This window comes from Formica exsecta, unplaced genomic scaffold (assembly GCF_003651465.1).
Source record: "Formica exsecta isolate Colony F162 unplaced genomic scaffold, ASM365146v1 scaffold425, whole genome shotgun sequence".
NCBI lineage: Eukaryota > Metazoa > Arthropoda > Insecta > Hymenoptera > Formicidae > Formica > Formica exsecta.
The window spans coordinates 927,814-952,111 of record NW_021851492.1 but is presented as its reverse complement, the minus strand read 5'-3'; the positions used below and the strand labels follow the sequence as shown (position 1 = coordinate 952,111).

At 31.3% G+C, this 24,298-nt stretch overlaps 5 protein-coding genes across 7 annotated transcripts; 3 read left to right on the top strand and 2 right to left on the bottom strand.

Moving 5' to 3' along the window:
* The first annotated feature begins 511 nt into the window (after window positions 1-511).
* Window positions 512-2,992, top strand: LOC115240364 (40S ribosomal protein S12). The gene is made up of 5 exons (XM_029815474.1): window positions 512-624; window positions 760-796; window positions 1,421-1,555; window positions 1,770-1,974; window positions 2,889-2,992. The coding sequence occupies exons 2-5, from the start codon at window positions 780-782 to the stop codon at window positions 2,955-2,957; spliced, it is 426 nt and encodes a 141-aa protein (XP_029671334.1). The 5' UTR covers window positions 512-624; window positions 760-779; the 3' UTR covers window positions 2,958-2,992.
* Window positions 2,993-3,146: 154 nt separating this feature from the next.
* LOC115240361 (zinc finger MYND domain-containing protein 10) lies at window positions 3,147-5,681 on the bottom strand. Its single transcript, XM_029815471.1, has 6 exons — window positions 5,209-5,681; window positions 4,185-4,390; window positions 3,915-4,084; window positions 3,713-3,853; window positions 3,377-3,609; window positions 3,147-3,297 (listed from the first exon to the last, which is right to left on the bottom strand). Exons 1-6 carry the CDS (start codon window positions 5,304-5,306, stop codon window positions 3,243-3,245), a joined length of 903 nt encoding a protein of 300 aa, XP_029671331.1. The 5' UTR covers window positions 5,307-5,681; the 3' UTR covers window positions 3,147-3,242.
* Window positions 5,682-5,841: 160 nt separating this feature from the next.
* On the top strand, window positions 5,842-10,534 carry LOC115240358 (DET1 homolog). 3 transcript variants are annotated; one of them, XR_003884767.1, is made up of 8 exons: window positions 5,842-6,553; window positions 6,673-6,810; window positions 6,898-7,042; window positions 7,295-7,403; window positions 7,514-7,706; window positions 7,804-8,087; window positions 8,177-8,769; window positions 10,403-10,534. XR_003884767.1 is itself a non-coding variant. In XM_029815465.1 (8 exons), exons 2-8 carry the CDS (start codon window positions 6,143-6,145, stop codon window positions 8,565-8,567), a joined length of 1,671 nt encoding a protein of 556 aa, XP_029671325.1. In that variant the 5' UTR covers window positions 5,842-6,041; window positions 6,139-6,142; the 3' UTR covers window positions 8,568-8,836. The 3 variants fall into 3 exon arrangements, 2 of the variants coding, with proteins under 2 accessions (XP_029671325.1, XP_029671324.1); XM_029815465.1 differs by lacking the exon at window positions 10,403-10,534 and having other exon boundaries at window positions 5,842-6,041; window positions 6,139-6,553; window positions 8,177-8,836; XM_029815464.1 differs by lacking the exon at window positions 10,403-10,534 and having other exon boundaries at window positions 8,177-8,836.
* A 1,809-nt stretch (window positions 10,535-12,343) lies between these two features.
* Window positions 12,344-17,845, bottom strand: LOC115240352 (WASH complex subunit 5). The gene is made up of 17 exons (XM_029815447.1): window positions 17,613-17,845; window positions 17,312-17,414; window positions 17,016-17,207; window positions 16,664-16,878; window positions 16,201-16,567; window positions 15,598-15,873; window positions 15,255-15,480; window positions 14,936-15,171; window positions 14,605-14,856; window positions 14,354-14,536; window positions 14,175-14,291; window positions 13,892-14,064; window positions 13,549-13,811; window positions 13,281-13,458; window positions 13,001-13,224; window positions 12,724-12,877; window positions 12,344-12,642 (listed from the first exon to the last, which is right to left on the bottom strand). The coding sequence occupies exons 1-17, from the start codon at window positions 17,732-17,734 to the stop codon at window positions 12,489-12,491; spliced, it is 3,435 nt and encodes a 1,144-aa protein (XP_029671307.1). The 5' UTR covers window positions 17,735-17,845; the 3' UTR covers window positions 12,344-12,488.
* A 145-nt stretch (window positions 17,846-17,990) lies between these two features.
* On the top strand, window positions 17,991-24,275 carry LOC115240354 (oxysterol-binding protein-related protein 9). Its single transcript, XM_029815450.1, has 13 exons — window positions 17,991-18,458; window positions 18,636-18,851; window positions 19,000-19,224; window positions 19,299-19,374; window positions 19,466-19,555; window positions 19,653-19,770; window positions 20,009-20,118; window positions 21,828-21,857; window positions 21,961-22,123; window positions 22,234-22,508; window positions 22,614-23,008; window positions 23,212-23,436; window positions 23,516-24,275. Exons 1-13 carry the CDS (start codon window positions 18,351-18,353, stop codon window positions 23,606-23,608), a joined length of 2,124 nt encoding a protein of 707 aa, XP_029671310.1. The 5' UTR covers window positions 17,991-18,350; the 3' UTR covers window positions 23,609-24,275.
* The last annotated feature ends 23 nt before the right edge of the window (window positions 24,276-24,298 follow it).

Sequence of the window (24,298 nt, the reverse complement as noted above, 5' to 3'; positions counted from 1 at the left end):
AAAGAGCATAAAATATCATATCCTTCTATTACTCTCTCTCTCTTTCATGACTTGCCAAATATATCGCTAATTGGAATTACAATACTCTTACTTTGATAGAAGCGTATTCGCAAATGTATATTTTGTAAACATGACTTTCTATCCAGTAAATATATATATAATGTAGAGTTAATATTTACTATTATGTAATATAAACCAATCTAAAAAATGAATAACACTTTCATTATTATTGACATGCTTGTAATCATTATTAATTATATTTAATTGTATTCTTAAATCTGAGTAAAAACTGCGTTTTTCTCCATATAAATCAATTTCTCGTGACTTACATCATTCTTAAGTAGCATTTTAATGACTAATATATTACCAATGTTGGCAAAATGTTAAATATATTGATCAATCTGGATACATCTATTTTATGTGTGCGTATGTTTTATCATATATGCATGTCAAATTTTTTTATCAATCGTCGATAACATATTATATTCAATATATGTTCATAGATGTCCTTCTGTACCAACTTATCGGCCGATCGATAGAATCTTCGTCATCATCGAAGTAACGCACGAACGACGCATGCTCAGAGCTCAACGCGTACAACTCCTCTTCTGTTCCTTGGCAAAGGTAAATCAAGCCACGCTGAATACTATCGCGATTAAAATCCGTTTATTGTGACGAGATCGTTATAGAATTTACCCCAAAAAACATTAAAATGTGATCCTTGTGGCAAAAATAATAATATTTTATAATTATTTCTAGGTTCTCAGCTTCCTTAAAACATGTCTGACGTAGAAAAGTAAGTGTATTTTAGAATGTTTTCAATACTACTTTTATAATTATTCTTTATTGTGTTGCAATTAACTTAACAAATTGATAAGTTCATGGATATATGGAAGTGCAAACTTGTGAAAAGCGTTTAATGTAAGAAGAAAAATTCAGCAAATAGTAAATATAGATAATATTTTGTACTTACACTTGACGATAGAGAGTATAGGTTAAACTGAAATAGAAACACAAGTTTCCAAGAAATTTTTAGCTTTTATTAGTTATAAATTATTCAATATAAAAAAATATTTGTCTATTAAACTTCAGTAATCTAAAGAAAGTTGGTAAAAATGATTCTTTGGTCATTTGAAGTAAACTAATGTAATTTTTATTTAAACAAGATTTTATCACTGATATATTTAATGTCAAAAATTCTTTACAAAGAAAAAAGATAATTGATTAAAATAATTTTTGCTATTTAAAATATTCTTATAAAAACATTATATATTTTTAAAATATTTACAATAATTATAAGAGAGTGTACATAGTTTTGACAACCAATATATGGAAATAATATTTCAATGATATACAAATATATTAACTGATAAATAATATTCCTACTTACTATGTTTAATGAAACTATTATTTGTTACAGCGATGATGTGCCATCTGCGATGGCAGCGGGTGGCAGTATGGATGTTAATACTGCATTACAAGAAGTCTTAAAAAACTCCCTCATTCATGATGGTGTTGTACATGGCCTTCATGAAGCTGCCAAGGCATTAGACAAGTAAGAAATAGAATATATAAAATATAAATATAAAAATATATACAATATAAATATAAAAATTACTTTTAATAAACTTTTTTCTTTAAGACAAATTTAATTTATTAATGTACTTATAATATGTCTTTTTGATAATGCATAAATATACACATATAACATTACACAATAAGTAATGTTAAATACCATAGTATTTATTAAATTATCTTTTATATTGCAGAAGACAAGCCATGCTTTGCATCTTGGCAGATAATTGTGACGAACCTATGTACAAAAAATTAGTTCAAGCATTATGCAATGAGCATCAAATTCCACTAATAAAAGTAGACAATAACAAAAAGTTAGGAGAATGGGCTGGCTTATGTAAAATTGACAGCGCAGGCAAAGCACGTAAAGTAGTTGGCTGCTCATGTGTCGTCATAAAGGTAAGTTATTAGGTTAATTTTTTTTTTTTTTTAATGAACCACCACTACCACCATTGCCACCACCACCAGTCTACCATCGCCGTCTCGGTACTGTACCACCATCGCCACCGCCGCTTCACTCCCACTCTCTCCACCACCGAAGAAGCTCGTCGAGTCGTTGGTGAAGTAGGGAGCCGGAACTAAGTGGGGGCGAGTTGCGGCGGAAGGCTCTCTTCGTCTCGGATGTACGAGATAAGGACGGACGATAGTATATATTATACTTTTGTACAGACCGCTTGTGCTCTCTCATTCTCTGTGCTCGCGCGTGAGGGAGAGGAACGCAGGGAAAGGGTGGTAGGCAGGCATATAACCGCGGTTACACACAGTTAATCCATCTCCGAATAGACACTAAAGCGCAAGATGGAAGTCTCCTTCCATTGCGATTGCCATATTTGCAAAGGTGGAGGCATACCGGGCGCCCTAGTCTTGATCGTCGATCGACAGTGTCTTTAGAATATGTAAGTTATAGAGCACGATCAATGTAAATCGTAGTGTTTGATTGTATAAAACCCATGGCAATGTGCTAGCGGGAAGACTGTTGTACCTAACGTATTAAAAAAATACTTCAAATCTTCTTGGATACAACATGCATTTATAAATTTTTTGTGTTTTTTTTTTTTTTTTTTTTTTTTTTTTTTTTTTTTTTTTTTTTTTTTTTTTTAATACGTGTTATAATCATGACACTTAAGGCCATGTTAAAAAAAAGAGATCATAAAAAATATATATGATGATATGTTTGGCTCCCTCTACTGAGCAGAACCCGTATAATAAACAGACCATGCTGTGCTTAGGCCATACTGATATATCTTTATTATACTATTTTCTATTATATTATATTGCTATTCCATTATCGAATATATAAACGTTGCTCGCAGGATTTTGGGGAAGATACACCTGCCAAGGATGTTCTAATGGAATACCTCAAACAAAGCACTGTACATTAAAAAGTTTTTAATAAAATATTTGACACAAATTAATACAAATACGATATTTTAATATCTCGTAATCTTAACAATTTCTTTGAGAGATATATGCAATTGTAGTTACAAAAGCTACAATTTTTGACAAGTTTTGAAATGCGCAAAAAGTTGGTCATAAAAAAAAAAGAATACATTTTTTGTGTTTAGAACTATACAATAAGAGATACTAAGATTGAAAGGAAAGCAGAAATATATATAAAGTACATATGTTATATAGGTGAATTCTTAATCAAGGATCTATTATCGTGTTTAACTTTTGTTACAAATTTTCTTATGTTCTTCCCAATCTTTCACTTGACATTGTCTGTAAAAATTGTTAGTATTATGTCATTTCTGAATGCATTTTTAGGAAACTATATCCTTAAAGTATTTCCTCTACATACCTGCTACAATACCAGACTTTCTTACATTTAGAGCATTGTTGTTTAGACACTTCTTGGCATAATGAACATTTTTTCGGCTCTATGCGATCCAATTTTTCCAAATCATAGCCATCACTTAAGATTTGCGCAGCATCTTTAATGTAATTTTTATCCGTTGTAAATAGATATTTAGACTGATGTTTAGCCAATTTCTTCCATTTTTTATGGTATTTTTCCAAAATGGATGATTTTATCTATATATTTATAATTTTTTGTTTTGTGTGATATATTATTTCACTAATTGATAATCGAAACAAAAAGATAATAAGAGATAAAGGCAGAAGAATAACGTTATACCTGTGGTATTACTTCTACGTGAACTGCGCAACTTGCGTTAGAAGATGGCATTGCCGTTATATTTAAGTAAGATAACCATCTCTTAAGTTCTATCAGAGGAGCAATTTGATCTAATATATCTTCATGTAAATATTTCTGCAACTGGAGTATAAATATTTAAAATTGCGTATTATATTGGTAATAAGTCGATAATAATTAATACCTTAGATAGCTGGGACAACCTGTGCTCTGTAATTTCGTAATACGGAGAACATTTGGGATTGAGAAGTAATTCTCTCAGACCAAACCATACTTGGCCTTCTCTCTTATTAATTTTTCCTACTTCATTTGCCTTAACTTTTTTCCAGCTACCATCATACATTAACGTTTCACCTGTACAAAGATTAATGATATTTCAATAGCTTTTGAAATATTTTTATCATCCCTTTTAACACATTGCAATCTCACAGAAACAGAAAAGAGAGATTACTACCATCCTCATCTTGCTTCTTCCACGGTTGAGTTTCTATTAATTGCGCAAATAAGTAAGGAATATCGTGTGTGGCTAGCATACGCGAAACAGCGCAAAGGGGTAAGCTGTCCAAAAATTCTATTAGATAATGAAGGATGGAGATGCATCGCATCCCAATGTCAAATTCAAATACTTTCAGTTTCTCCAATATCTCTTCAAGACAAGAGCTATCGATAAAAAAATATGTGCGATTAATAAGAGAGTGTGCCACATTTACATTTAATAAAAATTATTTTAATTAATAGAACAGGGGCACATCCTATTCTATTTTTTCGTTTGTTTTACATCTGCTGCATCCAATTAAAATATATATCTTAATGTAATATATATATATATATATCGATATTTTACTTGGGATCTTTGATTTCGAATCTTTCGTAAATCTCGAAGGTTTTCTCATCGAAAAGTATTGTTATGTGCTCGACAGCATAATCGATAAGATCGATCACCATATTATCTATCGTTTGCGCGCTTTCGCAATGAAATAAAATATTCTCCAACAACGAAATTACGATGACTTCATGATAAAGTACGCTGAACATCATAAACGTGTTTGGCGGCTCGCCATTGAGATCAATTAAAAGTGGGAACGCTTTATGTTTCCATATATCGATTTGTATAGCTTCATATATAAGAATAGGAACCTAAAATGGAGCGATTTATGGCTTATATTAATTGACATTTTAAAACAAAAATTGCTAAAGTCTAATTTATATATTTATGCTGTTTTTGTTGCATATATAATATCATTCTACTTTGTAGTCTACATGAGAACAATTCCTTGTAATAGTTTACTTTGTTTAACGAAATAAACCATTCCATAACGCTCTCTTCGCGCAATCCTGTTATCTCGAGTACACTTTGCTGGTTTAATAATGTCAGTCTCTTATGGAAATCCAACCAGCTGAAATATGCTCTTGCATATTTATATCGATTTCTAAATATGTAGTACTAAATAATTATAAAAGACATATAAAATATATACCTTTTTGTACCGACATCGTCCAGAATTGAAACGTTCAAGCTTTGCACGTAAGCTTCGATTTCCCATGGCGATACTATATATTCCATATGATCTGCCATACTCTCGAAAACTCGCGATAGATATCAAATAACGTTGCGATATCGCTATTTACTATGACAAATAATGTAAAATTCACGGTATCCCTGACGACAAATATGTATGTTTGATCGATATAAATATACACGCTATTCACATATATACACTATTTAAATAAATATAGAGATTATAAAAAATATAAATCTCTAGATTTATAAAAATTATACATAGATATGAAATATACATATTTCATACTTTTGTAATTTTATTATCTCGTTATTTATCATTTTATTTATAATTTGCAGGTATAATACAGAGAATTCTATCGTTAATACTATGGAATTAAAATTTGAATTTGTGCTAAGCGGAGATTTAAATTTTATTTAGAGTGTGAAGATTCGCACGGAATTCATTTTCAGCGAAAATTTAAATTCTGCTTGTTAGCGGAGACTCAAACCCGCTTATTGTTAGTCAAGATTCGAACCCGCGTTAGTGGAGCTTCGAACCTACTAATTAGATACTCAAGAATGCACGTTGACCTAACCTGTTCTAACCGTTGTTATAACCTATGCGCGTTCAAACTTTAAAAGAAATAGAATATAATAAAATCTATAAATATACTGTATAACTTAATAGAATTTGGAGCATTTTGCCATCAAAAGGGGAAAAAAACAAAATAAAAGAAGATTTTTATACATGGCGAGAAGACTGGCAAAGGACATCGCGATGAGATAACGTTCGCCCCCGTATTAACCAAGGTGATATGCATGGGATAAAAATAGTGCGGCAATAACAAAATTTTACATGACGACAATGGGTGCCGTTTTCGTGCGTTATCACGCAATAAATTTATAGCGGGATGGCGAAGATGAAGGAAAACAGGGTTAGCTTCGTGACAGATCCTTGTCCCATCAAACCTCGTAAGATTGGCCCGCAAAATGTGGTGGTTCGCCTAAGACAGAGGGAAACGATGGGCTGCCCTTTCCCAGGCACGCACGTACATAGCGCGAGGCAATTTTATCAAAATGTTTTTCCCAACTTTACCGTGATGAACGTGGAGAAACCGCCGTGTTTCCTCCGTAAGTTCAGCCCGGATGGAAAGTACTTAGTGGCATTTAGCGCGGATCAAACGTCTATCGAGGTATACCAATATTGCGGGGCTTCGGCGGCCGCGGACTTGTTGGCCGATTGCGAAGGCGAATATATCGGCAACAAGAACGACGACTGTAGCTTTCACATAAGAAGTAATATCTTCGCGCGATTTTTCAAGGTACTCGCAAGCTAATCGACCTTGGTGTATACGCCTATATTTGCAGATTATAAAGATTAAGAAAAAAAAAAAAAAGAAAGAACCGCTGAAATTGGTGTACCAGCATAAGCATTTTGTAGGTAAAATGGATTATAAATGTAGTACAAAGCAACGAGCAATTGAACAGAGAATGCAGTCTTTTCACAGACGACGCGCGGTATGTAATTGTGGGTTCAGCTGCTCATATTCCTGAAGAATTGAGACCACACTTTTATCAGGTAATCATAAACAAATAGCAGTTGTAACTACTTTTCAATAACAAGTATTACAATAAAAAAACTTGATATATAATTTATTCCTTCAAGATTTATTCCAATAATGAGGCATTGACTCCGAATCCTCGATCTCCGCTTGAAGATTATAGCTTGCATCTTGTCGATTTACGTGGTGGAAAGTTATGTGACACTAGACATTTTAAAGTTGACAAAATTTATTTATCGCATAATCAAGGTATTGTATCAATAATATTTCGATAGATTATTGCAATTGTCATGCTGCTATTATCTGAGCAAGTTAGACCAATCATTGGATGTTTCTTTTACTAAAAGAATGCAAAGAAAACTAAGTTTTTGTTTTGTCATGATAACATTTTTAATATTAACTGTTCTTTTAAGCAAATTAAGAATGTTTTAACAAATGTCAATTAAGTGGTTAAAATTATATGAAATTCTTAGAATAAATCTTACTTTTTTTTATACATAGGTCTTTATTTATACAAAGATATATTAGCAGTCTTATCGGTACAGCATCAAACTATACATATCTTTCAAATTTTGGATGGCATGTTTATAAATGTCAGGACAATAGGAAGGTATTAGATATAAATATTAGCCAATATATATTATAAGTAATCAGTAATGTGGATAATATGAATATAAATATAAATGGTGTTGTTCAGAAAATATAAATGATTTGTATCAGGTTTTGTATGGAAGATGATGCATATTTAGTTACGAGCGCTTTTCCTGGAATCAATTGCAGACCATTTAAAGACATTGCAATAAATAGTCTTAAGCATAGGTTATTAGTATATTTGTACAAACGAGCGAAATATATAAGCAATGCAACAAAGGATCCATATGAATTGAGAAGATTTTATCAATATTTTGACCAGGTATTATTCAAGTGTTTTTATATATATGTTATATAAAAATATTTTATTGTTAATGGGTATATAATTATCAAGCAATTAATTGAATAAAATATTTCAGCTAAATTCACTACGTATGTGGAAAATGCAGTTGTTGGATACAAATCACATCTTGGTGAGATACGCGAGCGAAGAGGTAGCGACCTTGCAAGCAAACGAACCAAATGCACAGCCTGCACTGTTGGTAGTTTACGATATGGTTACGGCAAAGATTTTGGCGGCGTATGACAATGCATCAACTCAACTATTAACACTATTTGAAAACTTCAGCGATTTTTTTAGAAATGCCAGAATGAGCACGGATTGTCAATATATGTGTTCACCATCTAATAATATATATGCCAGGTACAACGTTCTGAATATCCTGTATATCAATATACCACACACATACATGCATTGCTTAAACAATATCCATCTACGTTTTTGTTTTTCAGATTGTTACAGCAAAGATTCAAACAAACGATAATAAGCGCTAGATACGGTGGCATTACCGAAGCCACGAAAAGATTACTCGCTCAATTACCGATATGCGCTCAGTCCTATTCCAGTTCTCCATACCTCGACTTATCATTGTTTTGCTACGACGATAAATGGGTATCTATGATGGAACGCCCTAAAGCATGCGGGGAACATCCGATACGTTTCTATGCACGCGACTCGGGCCTCTTAAAATTTAGAATGTATGCCGGTATGTTGGGACGAACAACACCAACGACCGCAAGACGATTGGTCGCATTCACGTTCCATCCGACAGATCCGTTCGCAATTTCGGTCCAACGTACTAATGCAGAATATATCGTCAGTTTTCATGTCAGGCACGTTTGAAGCATTTCTTTTCTTTGACATGTGTACATCTTGATGTAATGTCAATGGAATTTCTCATTAAAATTTGAGAGAAAAAGAGAAAGGAAGAGATTGCTATTGCTAAAGTACAAAACGGATCTTATATTTCAAGTAAAAATATGATCACAAAGTGATAGGAAAGCTACATCGGATTCAAAGACTTTGTTATTTACTGCTAGCAAATGTAAGTTGTATAATGCAATGTATAATTTAATATACTTTTAATACAATTGGAAATCGAAAATTTGAAACTATAAAAGATGTGGTGTATTTTGTAAAGTTATTTCTATAACCGTACGGAATCGTACTATTATCCCTAAAAAGGAATAGAAATATTGCTTCTTCAGAAAAAGAGAGAGACGTATAGAAATTACAGGCGAAAAAAATCTATTATTAATATAATATGTTCAAAATATTTTCGTTAGATAAACATATAAAAAAAATAAAAGCATTCTAAAAAACTTTAATGGGAAATATAATATTTCATATTGTTTGAAAAAAAAACAACTGGGCAAAAGAGATTATCCAAAAATTGAAGGTACAAATCTCTAACTGACTGTTAACGTTGAATTACCCTTTTGAATAAAATGCGCATAAATCCTTGTTATATTCAATATGACGTATTTTAGTGTTCCCTTTTTTTACATTTGCCCAAAGGATATCCCACACAATTTATATTTTCTTTCTGCAAAAAATAAAAATTAAAAAGAAGTAGTAGACAGCGATCAGAATATCTCTTCTCCGAGATTTTTAATTTCGTGGCACATGCGCAGTCCGCTATCGATTCTTACGATTCTTTACGCATCATTTAGAGAATATACAAATAAAAATTTCAAATATTATTAAATTTTCTACAAATTAATGTTAGTATGTGTTTGATGGATAAACTACAGAGAGATAATAATTCATAATGCATTTAAAAGAACAATAATCTTTAAATATAGAGTTTGAAAAAGAGCAGAGCGCCAAAAATTAGGAAGAGTACGCATTTATTCCCCATATATTTTCATCTCTGTATATAGTTCTCTTTAATTTTATACATATTCTTATAATAAAGAAAAATAATCAATTACAATACATATAGTGCAATATTGTTTTACGACAAAGTTAATTCGATTGTATGTTGCCGCGGATGAAAAAACGCGTCTTCTGTTTGCTGTTTCTTGACATCGTGAAAACTTTTGTCGTGAAAAGAGATTATATACGGAAAAAAATAGAGCATTCTACATAGTACTACCTGCATATGCGAAGAATTAGAAATAAATCAGAACGTTTTGAAATAACGTATCAAATAAAACGTTTTATCTAATCCGGGAGGATGAATGTTTCTCTCTAAAACTCCGCCGAATGCATTTGACGATGAAGGATTAAATTAGCGCGAATATTCTATCGGGCTTCGAATGGTCCATTATCGACTCTTCATTTCGGCGGTCGTCTCGGTTGTCTCGGTTGTCTCGGTTGTTTTGTATCATCAATTTATCGGCCAATGCAGGATTTGTTTGCATCATTCGAAGTAACACTTCCGCGGACACGCTGTAATCAAGATATTTTACGTTAAAAACAGGCTTATATGACGAGCATTATAATTAATGATAGTCATTTACTCAAAAGTCAGTGACATAAAATTTTTCAAATGTTCTTTCCAAAAAAGTGTAATTACATCATAAAAAATTGTAATTTTTATATAATTTTCGCGTGAAAGGTTGTAAAATTATTTTCATTAGGGATATTTCTAGCAAATGTAAAAAAAAACTTTTATCGAGATCTCACATTGCCGGTTTTATCTACTACTTATATACTTTACTTATCATTTACAGAGCCTGGAGCATACTCACCTACGCGGAAAATTTCTCAGAAACGACAACAGAATTCTTTCACGCCCACGAAAATCCGAAGTCCTTTCCACCGGATCTTCCCTTTTTCCAAACCCAATCGCTGTGGAAATGTACTCCGGCTTGAAGCCACGAATCTCTCTCAACTTCGTTCGGTGTTTGAAGAAACGGGGATAATCGCGTCCCTTCGATGCCGTTACGATGAAGGATCCCGCCACGAAAAGCAACGCTATCGCTAATATCACTCGCATGATTTCCTGACGCAAAAAGATTCATTAGATGCAATAATAAAAATGTTCATCGCGCGAAATATATTAGTTACGCATATTGCTTAAGGACTATCTTTCTCTGATCGGAAGCTTGCATGTATCGTCATTGATGTTTATAATTGATTGAGCGATACATGGCTCACATTTATAGACAATATAAACTTCTTACGAGATTTCACGAGACATTGAAGCATTTATATCGATCTGCACAGACAATTGTGCCGATAATTGTCTTAATTATAATTTATACTTACGTACAATATGAGACAGAAATTCATTTTATTAATATTCTCTCATTAATAATTATATACATTTGTAAATTCTAAAGGAATCTTTAAATTATACTAATAGTACCAGTAGCGAAGCGCGATAACTTCTATTTTCGCTTTCAATTACATTAAAAAAAGAAACACTAGAAATTAAATTATTGATAATAAATATATCAAAATAATTATTTGAATCGGTTTGAGACGCTTGCTCTTCAAAAGAAATTTAATTATTTTACCAGATTTAAAATGCAAAAAAATATCATCGAATACGGCATATGTGTAACCCACATAACAAAAATGAAAACCAATGTTTCTAATCTCATCTGTATATTTTTTTCAAGTATAATGATCGAAATGAATTTTCGCGATACACGCTGACTAGAGATCGAGACCAGAGATTTCGGAGATCCTTTGACGAGGAAGAATATGTCGACTTGATCCGCGTATGCACGTGAGCTGAGAACTGGGCTCGGAAAATAATTCCACGTCGTTTTGTACGAAGCCGCCGACATCGGCGCCGCGACCGCCGGCGACGCCGTCGTCACCGCCGTTGCCGCTGATCGTATTTTCCGTTAATTTCTTCTAAACCTCGTTTCTGATCGATCGATATTTTATCGTCGCATTGAAATTTCTGTTGATGAGATAGCTGTAATTGCGGACGCGCAGATAGCTTTTAGAATGCAAAAGGACATTTAGAAGCGTATGTATTCTTCGATGGGAGATATAAAGAGACGCCGAAACCGCCATCGCCGCTGTTGCCGCCGTATATCGTCGTCTAGCCGCCGATGCGTATGCGAAATTTCTCCGCAGTATATCGGTGGGCGATATTTCTCCTAAGGGACGCATTTCGTAATAATGATACATGCCACGCCTACGCTTTTATCTAATTTACATTGTAAGCTCTGCACATTTCTTCAAATGCGTGCATTAGATCTGATCGAAGATAAATTAAAACAGAGTAGACATTCCCATACAGCACGGATCATTGCAATTATATTGCAGCAATATTGCAATGTTGCAAATTGCAATGACATTTAATTACAATGTATCGCCAATAATTACACCAAAAATAAATATATATACATTATTGCAAATTCATTACATTGCAATGTTGCTATAATATTTTGTTGCAATATTCCTGAAAGCGGACATTTTATCATTGCTGCAATTCCACAGCAATGATGCAGCAACATTTTGCAGTGAATTTGCAAAGTTGCAATATTGCGGTGAAAGATTGCTACAATATGTATGCAATCTTTGTGTGCTGTATGGGTTACGATTAAATTAAACCTGCGCAATTTCCTGAGTGTTCAAATTACGGCTTTCAATTTACAAATTAATATAGGAATATCAAAAAATATAAATAATAAAATAATAAAAAAGAATCATCCCATACATTTTTTATTTTTTTATTTTTTTATTTACATAAAACATGTAAGTTTATGTAATATAAGAATATAATAATACAAGAGAGAGAGAGGTAAATTTTTATATAATACATGATATTATCTTACATTTTTCAAATCAGTTGCATCATTTTGTCATTTTAATTAGAGAATGATCTAATACGACGACAGGTATCTCTTTAAGAATCAGAGAACGTGGAATGCCAGAATATTTCACAAAAAGCTCCAAAAAGTGGATATTGGTAACTCCTTCAGTTTCTATATCACTTCCTGCTTTCATACTACAAATAAAACGTTTTCATTAATAATGATATCGTATTATCACATCCATGTCACTAACTTGTTGACAAACTTATTCTCACCTTTCCATGGTGACAAATGACAGAATATACATACAAAGATATTTTATATAACGATTTATCACGGAAACGTGAAATTGACAAAGGATCGTTTGTATTCCTATTGCAAATACCACAGCGTCAACGGGATCTTGATATTTCTTACTTAAAAGACTTGCTATATATAATAAATATATAAAATATGTATATAATTTTTAATTACAACATGTAATTACAGGATTTCTAATAATATATGTACAATATATTTTTGTATTAATATATATCAAAAAATTATAATTACCAGTATTTTTGCAGTAATATAATTTATTCAATTGCGATGCTGTGAATAGAAAGACAATAAGAGCTATATTATCTATCTTTGGTGGTTTGATATAAACTTTATTATGTGGATCACTGATGCCAGCCCAATCCAATCTCACACTAAGTTCATGAAGCAATTCGCTTTTCTCTTTCAGTTCAGTTTCATTATTGTTATCTTTTCTCACTATCTCACATAAGATAGCTCTGTAACGAACAAATGTAAGAGAAGGAAAATTTTGAATTAATCTTTTTTTACATACGTATTTAATGTTTGCAGTGCCGCTTCCATGTGTTTTGCTTCAAATTTGCAAGCGGTGTTTAACTCGTACGCTATTTTTTTCCTGAGCAATTGATAATGACCTATTTTCAATATCCATTCAAGAGCCGGTAACGATAATTTACTATTGCTTACAGTATTATGAAGTTTTGTGATGTTACCTAAAGTATATATAATTAAATTCAATATTAATTAAAATTTATAACATGCGTTAGTTTTCATTATTTTTCTCATACATCTCGAATTTTTACCTTTAGCACTGTCTAAAGAACTTAGAGTAACTTCACAATCCTCCAACAAAGACATCCACATTTTGTTCCGTATATTCTTTTCTATATAATGAACCAAACCTTCTAGTTCCACGACAATAAAGAAAGAAATAAGTTTATCCAGTCCCGATAATCCTGGTGTACCTATCGTTTCTAATATCACAGAGAAGACTTTGTAATTTAAGACTTCAATTTGTGTTTTAATATCATACCATGCTAGAGAATGTTCTATATACACAGTGGTTCTAAAAAATTTTTAATGGATTAGAAAGGCGCAACGATTATTTAATATAAAAGTGAAATTTAAATAAATATAACATTATACCGGGGCTCGGTAATACGGATAATCTCTCTAGCGAGTCTACCCATGAATGTCAAGGAATTATTATCCGTTAAAAATATGTGTTTATCTTCTTGAAATTGTCTCCATGATTTTCCTAGTATCGAGGAGAAACCTCTACGTTCTTCTTCAACCGCATTATTTATGATATATGTGATCTAAGATGTTTATTTTATATATATATATATATATTTAAAATTAAAAAACTTTTTTTGTATGTGTACAAGTTATTATATATTAAAATTATATAATCATATAATTCTCTTACTTCTTCATGCCATATTCTCAAGCTATTTATGTTAATATAATCTTGAATATATTGAAAAGATTTTCTGTACCCGTCCATAATCGAGGACAAATTACATAATTTTTGTTGAAGAGATGTCTAAAAAAAAATATTTAGCAGGGACATAATATGTTATAAATTTTTTATTTATAAAATTTTACCTTGGATTTTTGATCAAAGTTGAGACCATTATGTAAAGCTAAAGTGACCTTCTTAACAAGTTCTTGACGTATACCATCTTCTAAGAGACGATGCGAATCAACCCTCAAAACTCCCAAAGAAACACTTCTCAATGATAAAACGCCGTTTGTAAAAACTGACACGGCATATGTTAATTTCGCCATCTACGAAAATATTAGCATATATATTTGTTTCTAAATTTAAAAAAGAATTTCTCATTAATCAAATATACCTGTATTCTTTCAGCCAATTGTGCATAATCTTTGAGTTTATCTTTGGGTAGTTTAGTCGGAATTTCTTTAAACGTATTCGTTTCAAGATGTACTATCTCTGCTAACAAGCCAAACACAGTTTCAGGTATAATTTGCAAAACACGTCTAGCATATCCTTCGAGTTCTCGGCTATAATATTGGGACACTGAAGACAAATCTGCGCTTCGTGCTTGGTTTACTCTGAGCAACGGAGTTTCTAATGCTGATGCCATCTAAAAATAATATAATGTATAAATTTGTATGTGTATAATAAGTATATTTCGTATAATTTTTAATTTTGTATATACTTACTTTTAGGAAGAGAGCTTTTAGTTTGATGACAGTTGGTGGATTTTCCTTTATACTCTCTTGCATTACATCGATAAAGGATTCCATAATATTCCATGCATAGCAACAATCTGTTACAATATTCAAACTTATCATAATATCTTCAGATATACTGCCCATGCGCAACATATTGCGTAAAGTCTCGCGTGTGTCGCCCAAATATTGCGAAATATGTAGATTATTTTCTAATTGATGAAATTCTGAAAACATAAATGCATATTATATACATTTGTATGGATTTATTTTATATGGAACAGATATCTGTCAATTTAAGTTTTTTTACCCTGAACTTGTTCCAATGCTTGCAATAATTGTACTATCTTCCTCCCATCTTCTTGTTTTAACGAATCAATATGTTTACTTATTTCCATAAACCATATATAAAGATTTTGATTTTTATCAACACCATCTAGAGCTTTAGTACCTCCAAAAATTTGTACAAGATCAGTTATACGTTCAACGCATATTCCTTTATCTTTTAGCCACTTGGCTTCTTTTCCAAGTAATAACTAACATAAATAAAAAATTTTATTATATATATATAATTTATTTCTTAATTTGTATAACACACACACAGATTAAAATTAGCTGGCAAGTGATGAAGATAAGAAATAATTTAAACATACATCTTTGTACATCTGTTTAACATCCTGTTCAATTTGGGCAGTGCTCAATAATAATCGAAGGCATTTTGCTGTGGTATATTTGCTCTCAGTTGTAACCAACTGACGCAGAGTACGTGATCGTTTTGAATCTTCTAATGCTATAGTTGGTGTAGCTGTGTGCAAAAGAATCCAGTGTAATGTAACATTACATTCCCTTACTAATTTAACCAAAGAACCTGTTGCATTTTCATCCAATATGCCTGCCAATTGTACTTCTTCAGTTTCTTGTAACAGTTTCTGGAATATTTTTTCTATGAAGCAAATAAGAAAAGATTCTAAAAGAGAATGTAAATCTATCCTTTTATAATCCAAGAATATAGAGAGTGTAAAATACTTTTTCGATACATATAAAAGTACTGCAACAATTTCCATTACAATATAAAAAGTAATAAAGGAACAATAATATCATTAATTATAACTATAAAAGAAAAGTTGCCAAACTTTCATATCTTTTTACATTTTTTCACACAAATTATTTTTACAGATATTATATATGAGATACATTACACACATATTTACTTCAAAATATATAATCAATTTTAAACTTGTGAAACTTTTACTTACTTCCATTTTCACTCCATATTTTTGTGCAATTCCCTTCACATTTGAATTCTCAAGTGTATTATTCAATGCTGTCCGTGCAGCTTTATACGAAGACCACCAATCACACAAATTGATCACTGTTCCCATATAAATACTAATTACCCAATTGTCAGGAAAGAATCTGTCCACTATCTCTCTCATAATGGCAGTTTGCATATGTAGTATAGTTGGTTTAAATGACAAAATTATGACTAGCATTGATGCTTGTGCAGCTACAGCAGTACTACGATGTTCTGGATGTGGAAAAGCAAGAGTCTGATTATAAATTTCGTCCGAACGCAGACGACCAATAACAAGATCTATCAAAAAGTCTCGCAAAGGTACTCTCCTAAAAAAATATATATATATTCAATTGTAATTTAAAAAGATATTTGCTGTTTCAATGCTGTTCTTTTTATATTTATATATCACATATATCACATACTTGAAATATTCCTCAGGATAATTAGCTGGTCTTTTAGATAATGTCCTCACATATCCTGTCGAACGTAGCAGCATACAAACGTCATCTACTCTTGTTGAAGAAGACCGCTGTGCATTGTATCGATGGTAAGACACAAGCAATCTTTCACGTATTCGACCTTCAAAATGGTAATCAACCAGCAGCAGCATGACACCGTATAAATATACAGCCTCACACTACACAAAGATATATAATCTTATTTTATAATGTGCATATATCTGATGTATTAAAATTATAATTTACACAAATCTTCTTTTCTGCCAAGTAAAAATTACCAAGCATTCATAAAAACAAAAACAGAAAGAAACTATACCATTAATTGTTTTCCTTCCTCATTGAACATAATAGATTCTATCGATTGGTGTATATAAATTCCATCCCCCAACTCATCAATATAAAAATTCAGATCTGTAACATACTTGTGTATACTTTCAAAAGCTAAGTAAAATCTTGTAAGTATGTCTGAAAAATTATTTCGAAGTTCCTCATCGGTTTCTTGAAGTGTCTAGAAAAAACACAGATAATTTTATATTTATATATACATACATTTCTCTAACAATATATATAATATAATCTTAGGAAAATTGTAGAAAGAATGCTGGTATTTACCGGATCATCCTCTATTTTTTGCTCGTAAACACTGGCTGCTTTGAAATACGCAAAGTCGATTATGATCGATCCATATTTTTGCACTAATTGCTTCGAATCCAAGCTGATACATGTGACAAGAAAATAATATAATAATTATCGTACACAAATATATGTATGATATAGAAACTAAAATAATATTGATAAAATTAACAGATATCAATAATATATAATTAATGATGCACTCGATATAATGTGTATAATTATTATATTAATTATGCAATAAAATGAAAAAATCATTTATTTGTGATAAATAACTAACCTAAATACCGGTGGTACGTAATCTTTTAATCGCATTAATTCAGCTATGATAGCATTCCCACGAGATACCAGTCGTAGTAAATTTTGCCCGCAAACATTATTAGCTGGCAGAAAGTCGCCCATTTTTTTTTTTTTTTAAACAATTATTTTCCATCAAAATACTCGTCAACTTGACAGGAACGACGAAAAGTTATACTGGATATTATATATTGTACGGATACGGACGCGGACGACGGACGAAAGGCGAAACCTCTATCAGCTTTGTTTTATATTCGAAAATCTATTGTTATTGGTTATCGTCCGTCGATTGGGTTTACTTACTGCTTTTCATTTTAGCCGCAGCATGTCGAGGGAGCGTTAGCTCTCACGGTATAAATTTTTTTTCCAAGTTATACCAGATACCAGAGATTCTGGCCATTAGATAGTTTGCACACTTTCTTTTATTAGAAAAAAAGACAAAAATATTAGATTGAATATATATCCCGTTTATTTATATTCATGTGTTTATACATATCGAACTTCGTGCTCTATTTATTTCTGCTATTTATGGACTAACGTTACACGAGCTAAACTTCAAATCGTAAAAGATGCGATTTGTTGCGAAAATTAGAATGACGCGGTAATATTCTACTACATTCGAGTCTAGATGGTTTTTTCTTTAAGATATGTATTGTGAGATTATATATAAGAATCGGTAGAAATTCGCCAAAGCCGATCGACGAGCGGCAGATACATAAATATGTCGACGATGGAAGGCTCGCTCAGCAAGTGGACAAATGTTGTTAATGGATGGCAATATCGGTGGTTTGTTTTGGACGACAATGCTGGTCTTCTATCATATTATACGGTAAAATATCTGCAAGAATACAGTTGCATTAAATATAAATTATAATTATAGATTATATCCTACCTTCTTTTGTAATATATGTATGTAATACCTTGCTCTATCTTTTTTCTGAGTACCTGAGTAAGTCTTCTGAGTAACCCTTATTATATCTCTAATGACTTCTTTTTTTTTTTTTAGAGCAAAGAGAAAATGATGCGCGGAGCCCGTCGTGGTTGCGTACGATTAAGAGGTGCTATTATTGGTATTGACGATGAAGACGATAGTACATTTACCATTACAACAACTTCCTGCAAAGATGATCCAAAAACATTTCATTTCCAAACACGTAATGGCGAAGAAAGAGAGCGCTGGGTTCGTGCACTAGAAGATACAATACTTCGACATTCTCATACGGTATGAAGAAATAGATAGAAAAAAAACGTGTTAAATTGATAATAATATATCATATTCTTTATAATATATAACAAAAATAACGAAATAAGATTGTTGTATAAAATAATGTTGTAAAATGCAGTATAATATAGAAAAATAATTTTTATAGAGATGGGACCCTAAAAAATCACCTCCTAAACATGATTTTGATCGCAAAGTAGCAGAGGCTGATGTTTATCTTCAACTCTTGATTGAACAAATTAAATTAATTGAAGACAAACAAAATACAGCTGAAAATGAAGAAAAGCAAGAAAAGTATTCTACTATTTTGTTACAGGCTAATGCTATGCTTAATTCCATTAAACATACTATTGTCCAATTACAAATTGCAAAGGTAGTTATTATATCAATTCATTATTTATTATTTGTTGTAATTATCATTATGTATGGATTGATTAATATTTTTAGAACACAGCAATACCTGTTAATGGGATATACAGAGGACCATCAAATTCTATGCATATCTCATCTCAACTCCCTCATGGTAAGAATATTTATATTTATTTCTAATTGTGTTTTATTTTATAAATGTGTTTGTGTCTAGGAAGAACTGCATTCTTAAGATTTGATATTAGTTGCAGCTGGAACACCAGAAGCGACAGTGCAAACTGGTATTGAATTGGGCTCTGAATGTGTGGAACCAAGAGTATCCATATTATCAAATGGTTAATGTCGTATGCAGCATATATTTTGACATAAATTGAACAAATTGTTTTCATCTTGTTAACTGTGTGTTGCTGAAGTATTATTTTACATCTTCAGTTGTAGACAGGGACTTACCAGTACCACAATTCTCATATTCATCGTCCGATGAGGACGACGATTACTTCGATGCCGCGGACGAAATACAAACTCCAATAGTTCAGAATCACATTGCTCTGTAAGTATAATAGATTATAACAAATATAAATAAAAATACCTCTACATAAAAATGTATAGAATACATAAGGTTAACATTTTCTTTGTTTATGATAATAGCACATACAAGCCTTGTCATAATATATTGATCATAATCTTTCTGATAAAGAGCTGATATTTGTATGCATTTGACAAAATTACATATGCAAACATAGATGTATTCTATTTCATGGTAAAATAACATATAAATATTTTTTTAGATGTCAAAGTAATGAGCGATTGTATTCACCCATGGAAAACATCGCCGGAGATAAACGCAAGGAGCCGCCTCTACCGCCTATCAAAGGCGATGGATCTGTAGATTACGATGGTGAGTTAACACCATTTTGATATAGATTTTATTACATGTTATTTGATAGTTTCATTTTTTTTACGCTTTATTATTACTGATTATAAAAAGTTATAATTTTACGGACGGAATGTAACACTGAATTTATTTAGCACTACATTCAGCATTACACAGTCTGTTAATTGTGATATCTGTACCAGAAAAATTGCTAAATTATATAGAAATAATAATATCTTGATATATATATTACATATCTAGTTGAAAATAAAATAACAAAACATCCAGAATGGAAAAGAAACTTTTAATTTTAAAGTATCATTATTTTAAAACTATATACATATATATTTGATTTACAAAGCTAGAGTGTGGTAAAGAGAATGGTATCTAATTTACTTGCGGATGTCTTTGACAAATTGATTAAAAAATCATCAAAATAAAAATTTGATATAAGTACATTACTGTGCATCTATTTTTGCAACATACGTTAATTTTATTTATATATAATATATTTCACTTTTTTCTAATAATATATGCACATTATTTTATGAAAATTGATTAATGAAATTATACAAAGAGAGATTTTGTTGATATTAGTTACTATATACATACTTTTTACATTCATTGAATATGAATAGAATGATACCCACTCTCATACCCACTCTAATATTAAAGATAGAACTAAATCGCGAAAAATGATGATCTCCCTTGACATAGAGGAAAAATCGATTCCAAATGAAAAAAGAAAAATAGTGGTGCTGCTGGTAGTGACTGCACATATTTATAGAAGAAAAAGAAGGCTCTATATATAATTTCTTCTTCATTATATAAATTAAAAATATTTTTATTATAATAACTGAAAAAGAAAATAATATATTTATTTAAAGAATCGACATTTTTATTGATGTGAACATGCATGATTTTCAAAGTATTAATTATGAGTTTGCAAAATGTTTGCCTGTGTTATAAGGTTTCAATATGATACAAGGAAGTTGAATTTTGCAACTAGGATGTATAATGAATGCTTGCATGCCTGTTGTAAATACATACATATAGTTTGCTTTAATAAATAATGCAATTATAACGAACATAAGAGATAGAGGGGATATATGTACAGCATTTATGTAAAATGTAAAATACATAGTTCTATTGTCGATAATGCAGGCCGTGTTTTAGAAGGTTTAATCATCTGTTTTATCCGCCGCGACCATTATTGATTTCTCGGTGATCGTGAATATTACTTTTGACGTATTAGCGTTCTATAAGCAGACACTCTTGCAGACGCTTCATGTCTCTTTCTTTTGAAGTGATAAATAAGTAGAATAAAAAAAGAGTGTATGTATGTATTTAATTGACATGACAATGAATAAGGAAGGAGAATTTCGACAGAACTTTACGTTCTGTCATTTGCTTTTAAATCGAAACATTCATCGGGATATTTCGCGTTAATCAGAAACTCTTTGATTCTCCGGAATAAGGAGCTTAGGAATGGATACTAGTTGGTCTACCCTTGCAAGACAATATGTTGGACATAACTTCAAGTCGTAAGTTATATATAGTACAGGTATATGTGCAATAAAAAGTTCTCAGGTTAAGTTTATTCGGAATTTTCTTTATAATATCGTTGTCGCAATGAGAGATTTACAAATTCAAATTGGCAGTGTTTCCAAGATCTCCACATACTTTTTTGTAAATATTATGAATTAAACACTGAGAATGCATGTCTGTTACAGCTCTTTACGAAGAAGAAAGCGAAACAGAAAGTAAGTAATAATATATAAAGTATAAATAATATAAGCACAAACAGTCATAAAAAAAACCAGTTTTGTACATTAATACTTTTTTCTTTATGTTTATTACTTATAGTGGATTCCATGGAGAGTCATGGATCGGTCGTGACTCATCTCCTGTCCCAAGTGAAAATTGGTATGGATTTGACAAAAGTTGCCTTACCAACATTTATCCTAGAACGCAGATCACTCCTTGAGATGTATGCCGATTACTTTGCTCATCCTGATCAGTTTGTGAGGTACTGTAAACTATTTGACTTAATAAGATTATTCAACATTTACTATTGTATTTGTCTTAAAATCTTTGCATAATAAACTTTTGAAAATAATAGTTTTTTCCTTAATTTAGCATTGCAGATATGTCTACACCTCGAGAGAGAATGATGCAAGTAATTCGTTGGTACTTGTGTAGTTTTCATGCAGGACGTAAATCCGGTGTAGCTAAAAAGCCATATAATCCCATATTAGGTGAAATTTTTCGGTGTCATTGGAACATACCAAACATTAATTCTTCTGATAATGCTACAGATTATAGCATCAAACTTGCATCAGATGGTCCAGTACCATGGTGCAAAGAAAATCAACTTGCTTTTATTGCTGAGCAAGTTTCTCATCATCCACCAGGTAAATATTTTTTAAGTATTTTTTAATTCAAATATTTTATCTATGTACTTTATCTATTTAAATGGGCTTATATAAAATGACATCAATTTATTATATTGTTTCCAGTTAGTGCGTTTTATGCTGAGCATATTGGAAAAAAAATTAGTTTTGGAGCTCATGTTTGGACAAAGAGCAAGTTCTTGGGTTTAAGTATAGGAGTACACAATGTGGGAAAGGGTTGGGTAAATGTACTAGAACACGGAGAGGAATATGTTCTAACTTTTCCTAATGGTTATGGCAGATCTATCCTCACTATACCATGGATAGAATTAGGAGGAACTGTAACAATAAATTGTGTACAAACTGGCTACCATGCAACGGTAGAATTTTTAACGAAACCTTTTTATGGGGGTAAACGGAATCGGATTACATGTCAAGCGTTTCAAGCGGGAGATAAAAAACCGTTCATTATTATAAACGGAGAATGGAGCGGAGCGATGGAAGCAAAATGGTCGGATGGTGTAAGTTGGAATATTATGAATAGTTTCAACATGATACTAATTAATAAGGATTAAATGCTATAATACTTTGAGTATTTCAATATTGTATGTAATAAGTTATTGTAAAAATTCGTAAGTTATTAATGAATTCTAATGTATACAATATAATTATTCATAAAAGCTAATTGTCTGCTATAATATCTGTCTTTTTTCTTTTTTTACAGCGCTGTGAAGTCTTTGATGTAAGAGAACTTAGTACAGAAAGGAAATTAGTTAAAACAGTATGTGAACAAGAAGAGTACGAGTCACGAAAGGTTTGGCGCGATGTAACAGTTGGCCTACGTATCAACGATATGGATAAAGCTACAGCGGCGAAATGTGCAATTGAGCAAAAGCAACGAGACGAAGCAAGATTTCGAAAAGAAAATAATATAGCGTGGCAAACGAAAGTAAGGAGCAATTTTTATTTGATCTTTTCGTTTATCATATGATTATTATCAACCATCTTTTTTAATTTTTATTGAACAGCTCTTCAAGGAAACCAAAGACGGTGGCTGGATGTACATAAAACCTCTTGTAGATAGAATATGTAGTTCTAATGATCAAATGAATATTACGTAATGTAATATGATATTATATGACACAGCAGATATAGCACAATATTAGAGGAAAGACCATGACCTAATAAGAGGCCATAAGAGCTGTAATAAAATAAGCTTCATTCAAAATACATACTTTCAGGCATCTGAATAATTTCATCGAATATTGTTATGTATAATCTCACATTAGTTAGTTTAATTAGAAAGGAGACAACACGATATTATCCACTGTTTTATTTTTCACGTCACGTTTTAAGTTGAGTTTATATAATAAACATATCTTTTCAATAATATTAATAATATGAATTTTTACATGATGTAAAATTATATCTCTTCCTTTTCTTTATCCTTGGTATAATTTCACAGATAAAGATGTTTCAAACTTTTATTATATCAATATTTCATATATATGTGAAATTTTTTATATATGTAACATTTATTGACACTAAATTTCTTATAGGAAGGGAATTATATGTCTATGTATATCATATTGTACAGATTGCATGCTTGTATGCAAGTCAGTTTATAATGTCATTAGATGTATATAATTATTCTAGAATTATAGAATTATTTTTGCGCGCTCTCTTGTAGATTTCTTATTGGCAAATACATATTTCCAGTATGTAATAAGTAACCCACATATTTTACAATCAAGGGTTTCTAAAATAAATAAATTATTATATATGCCTATTTTTTGTGCCAAAACACATTA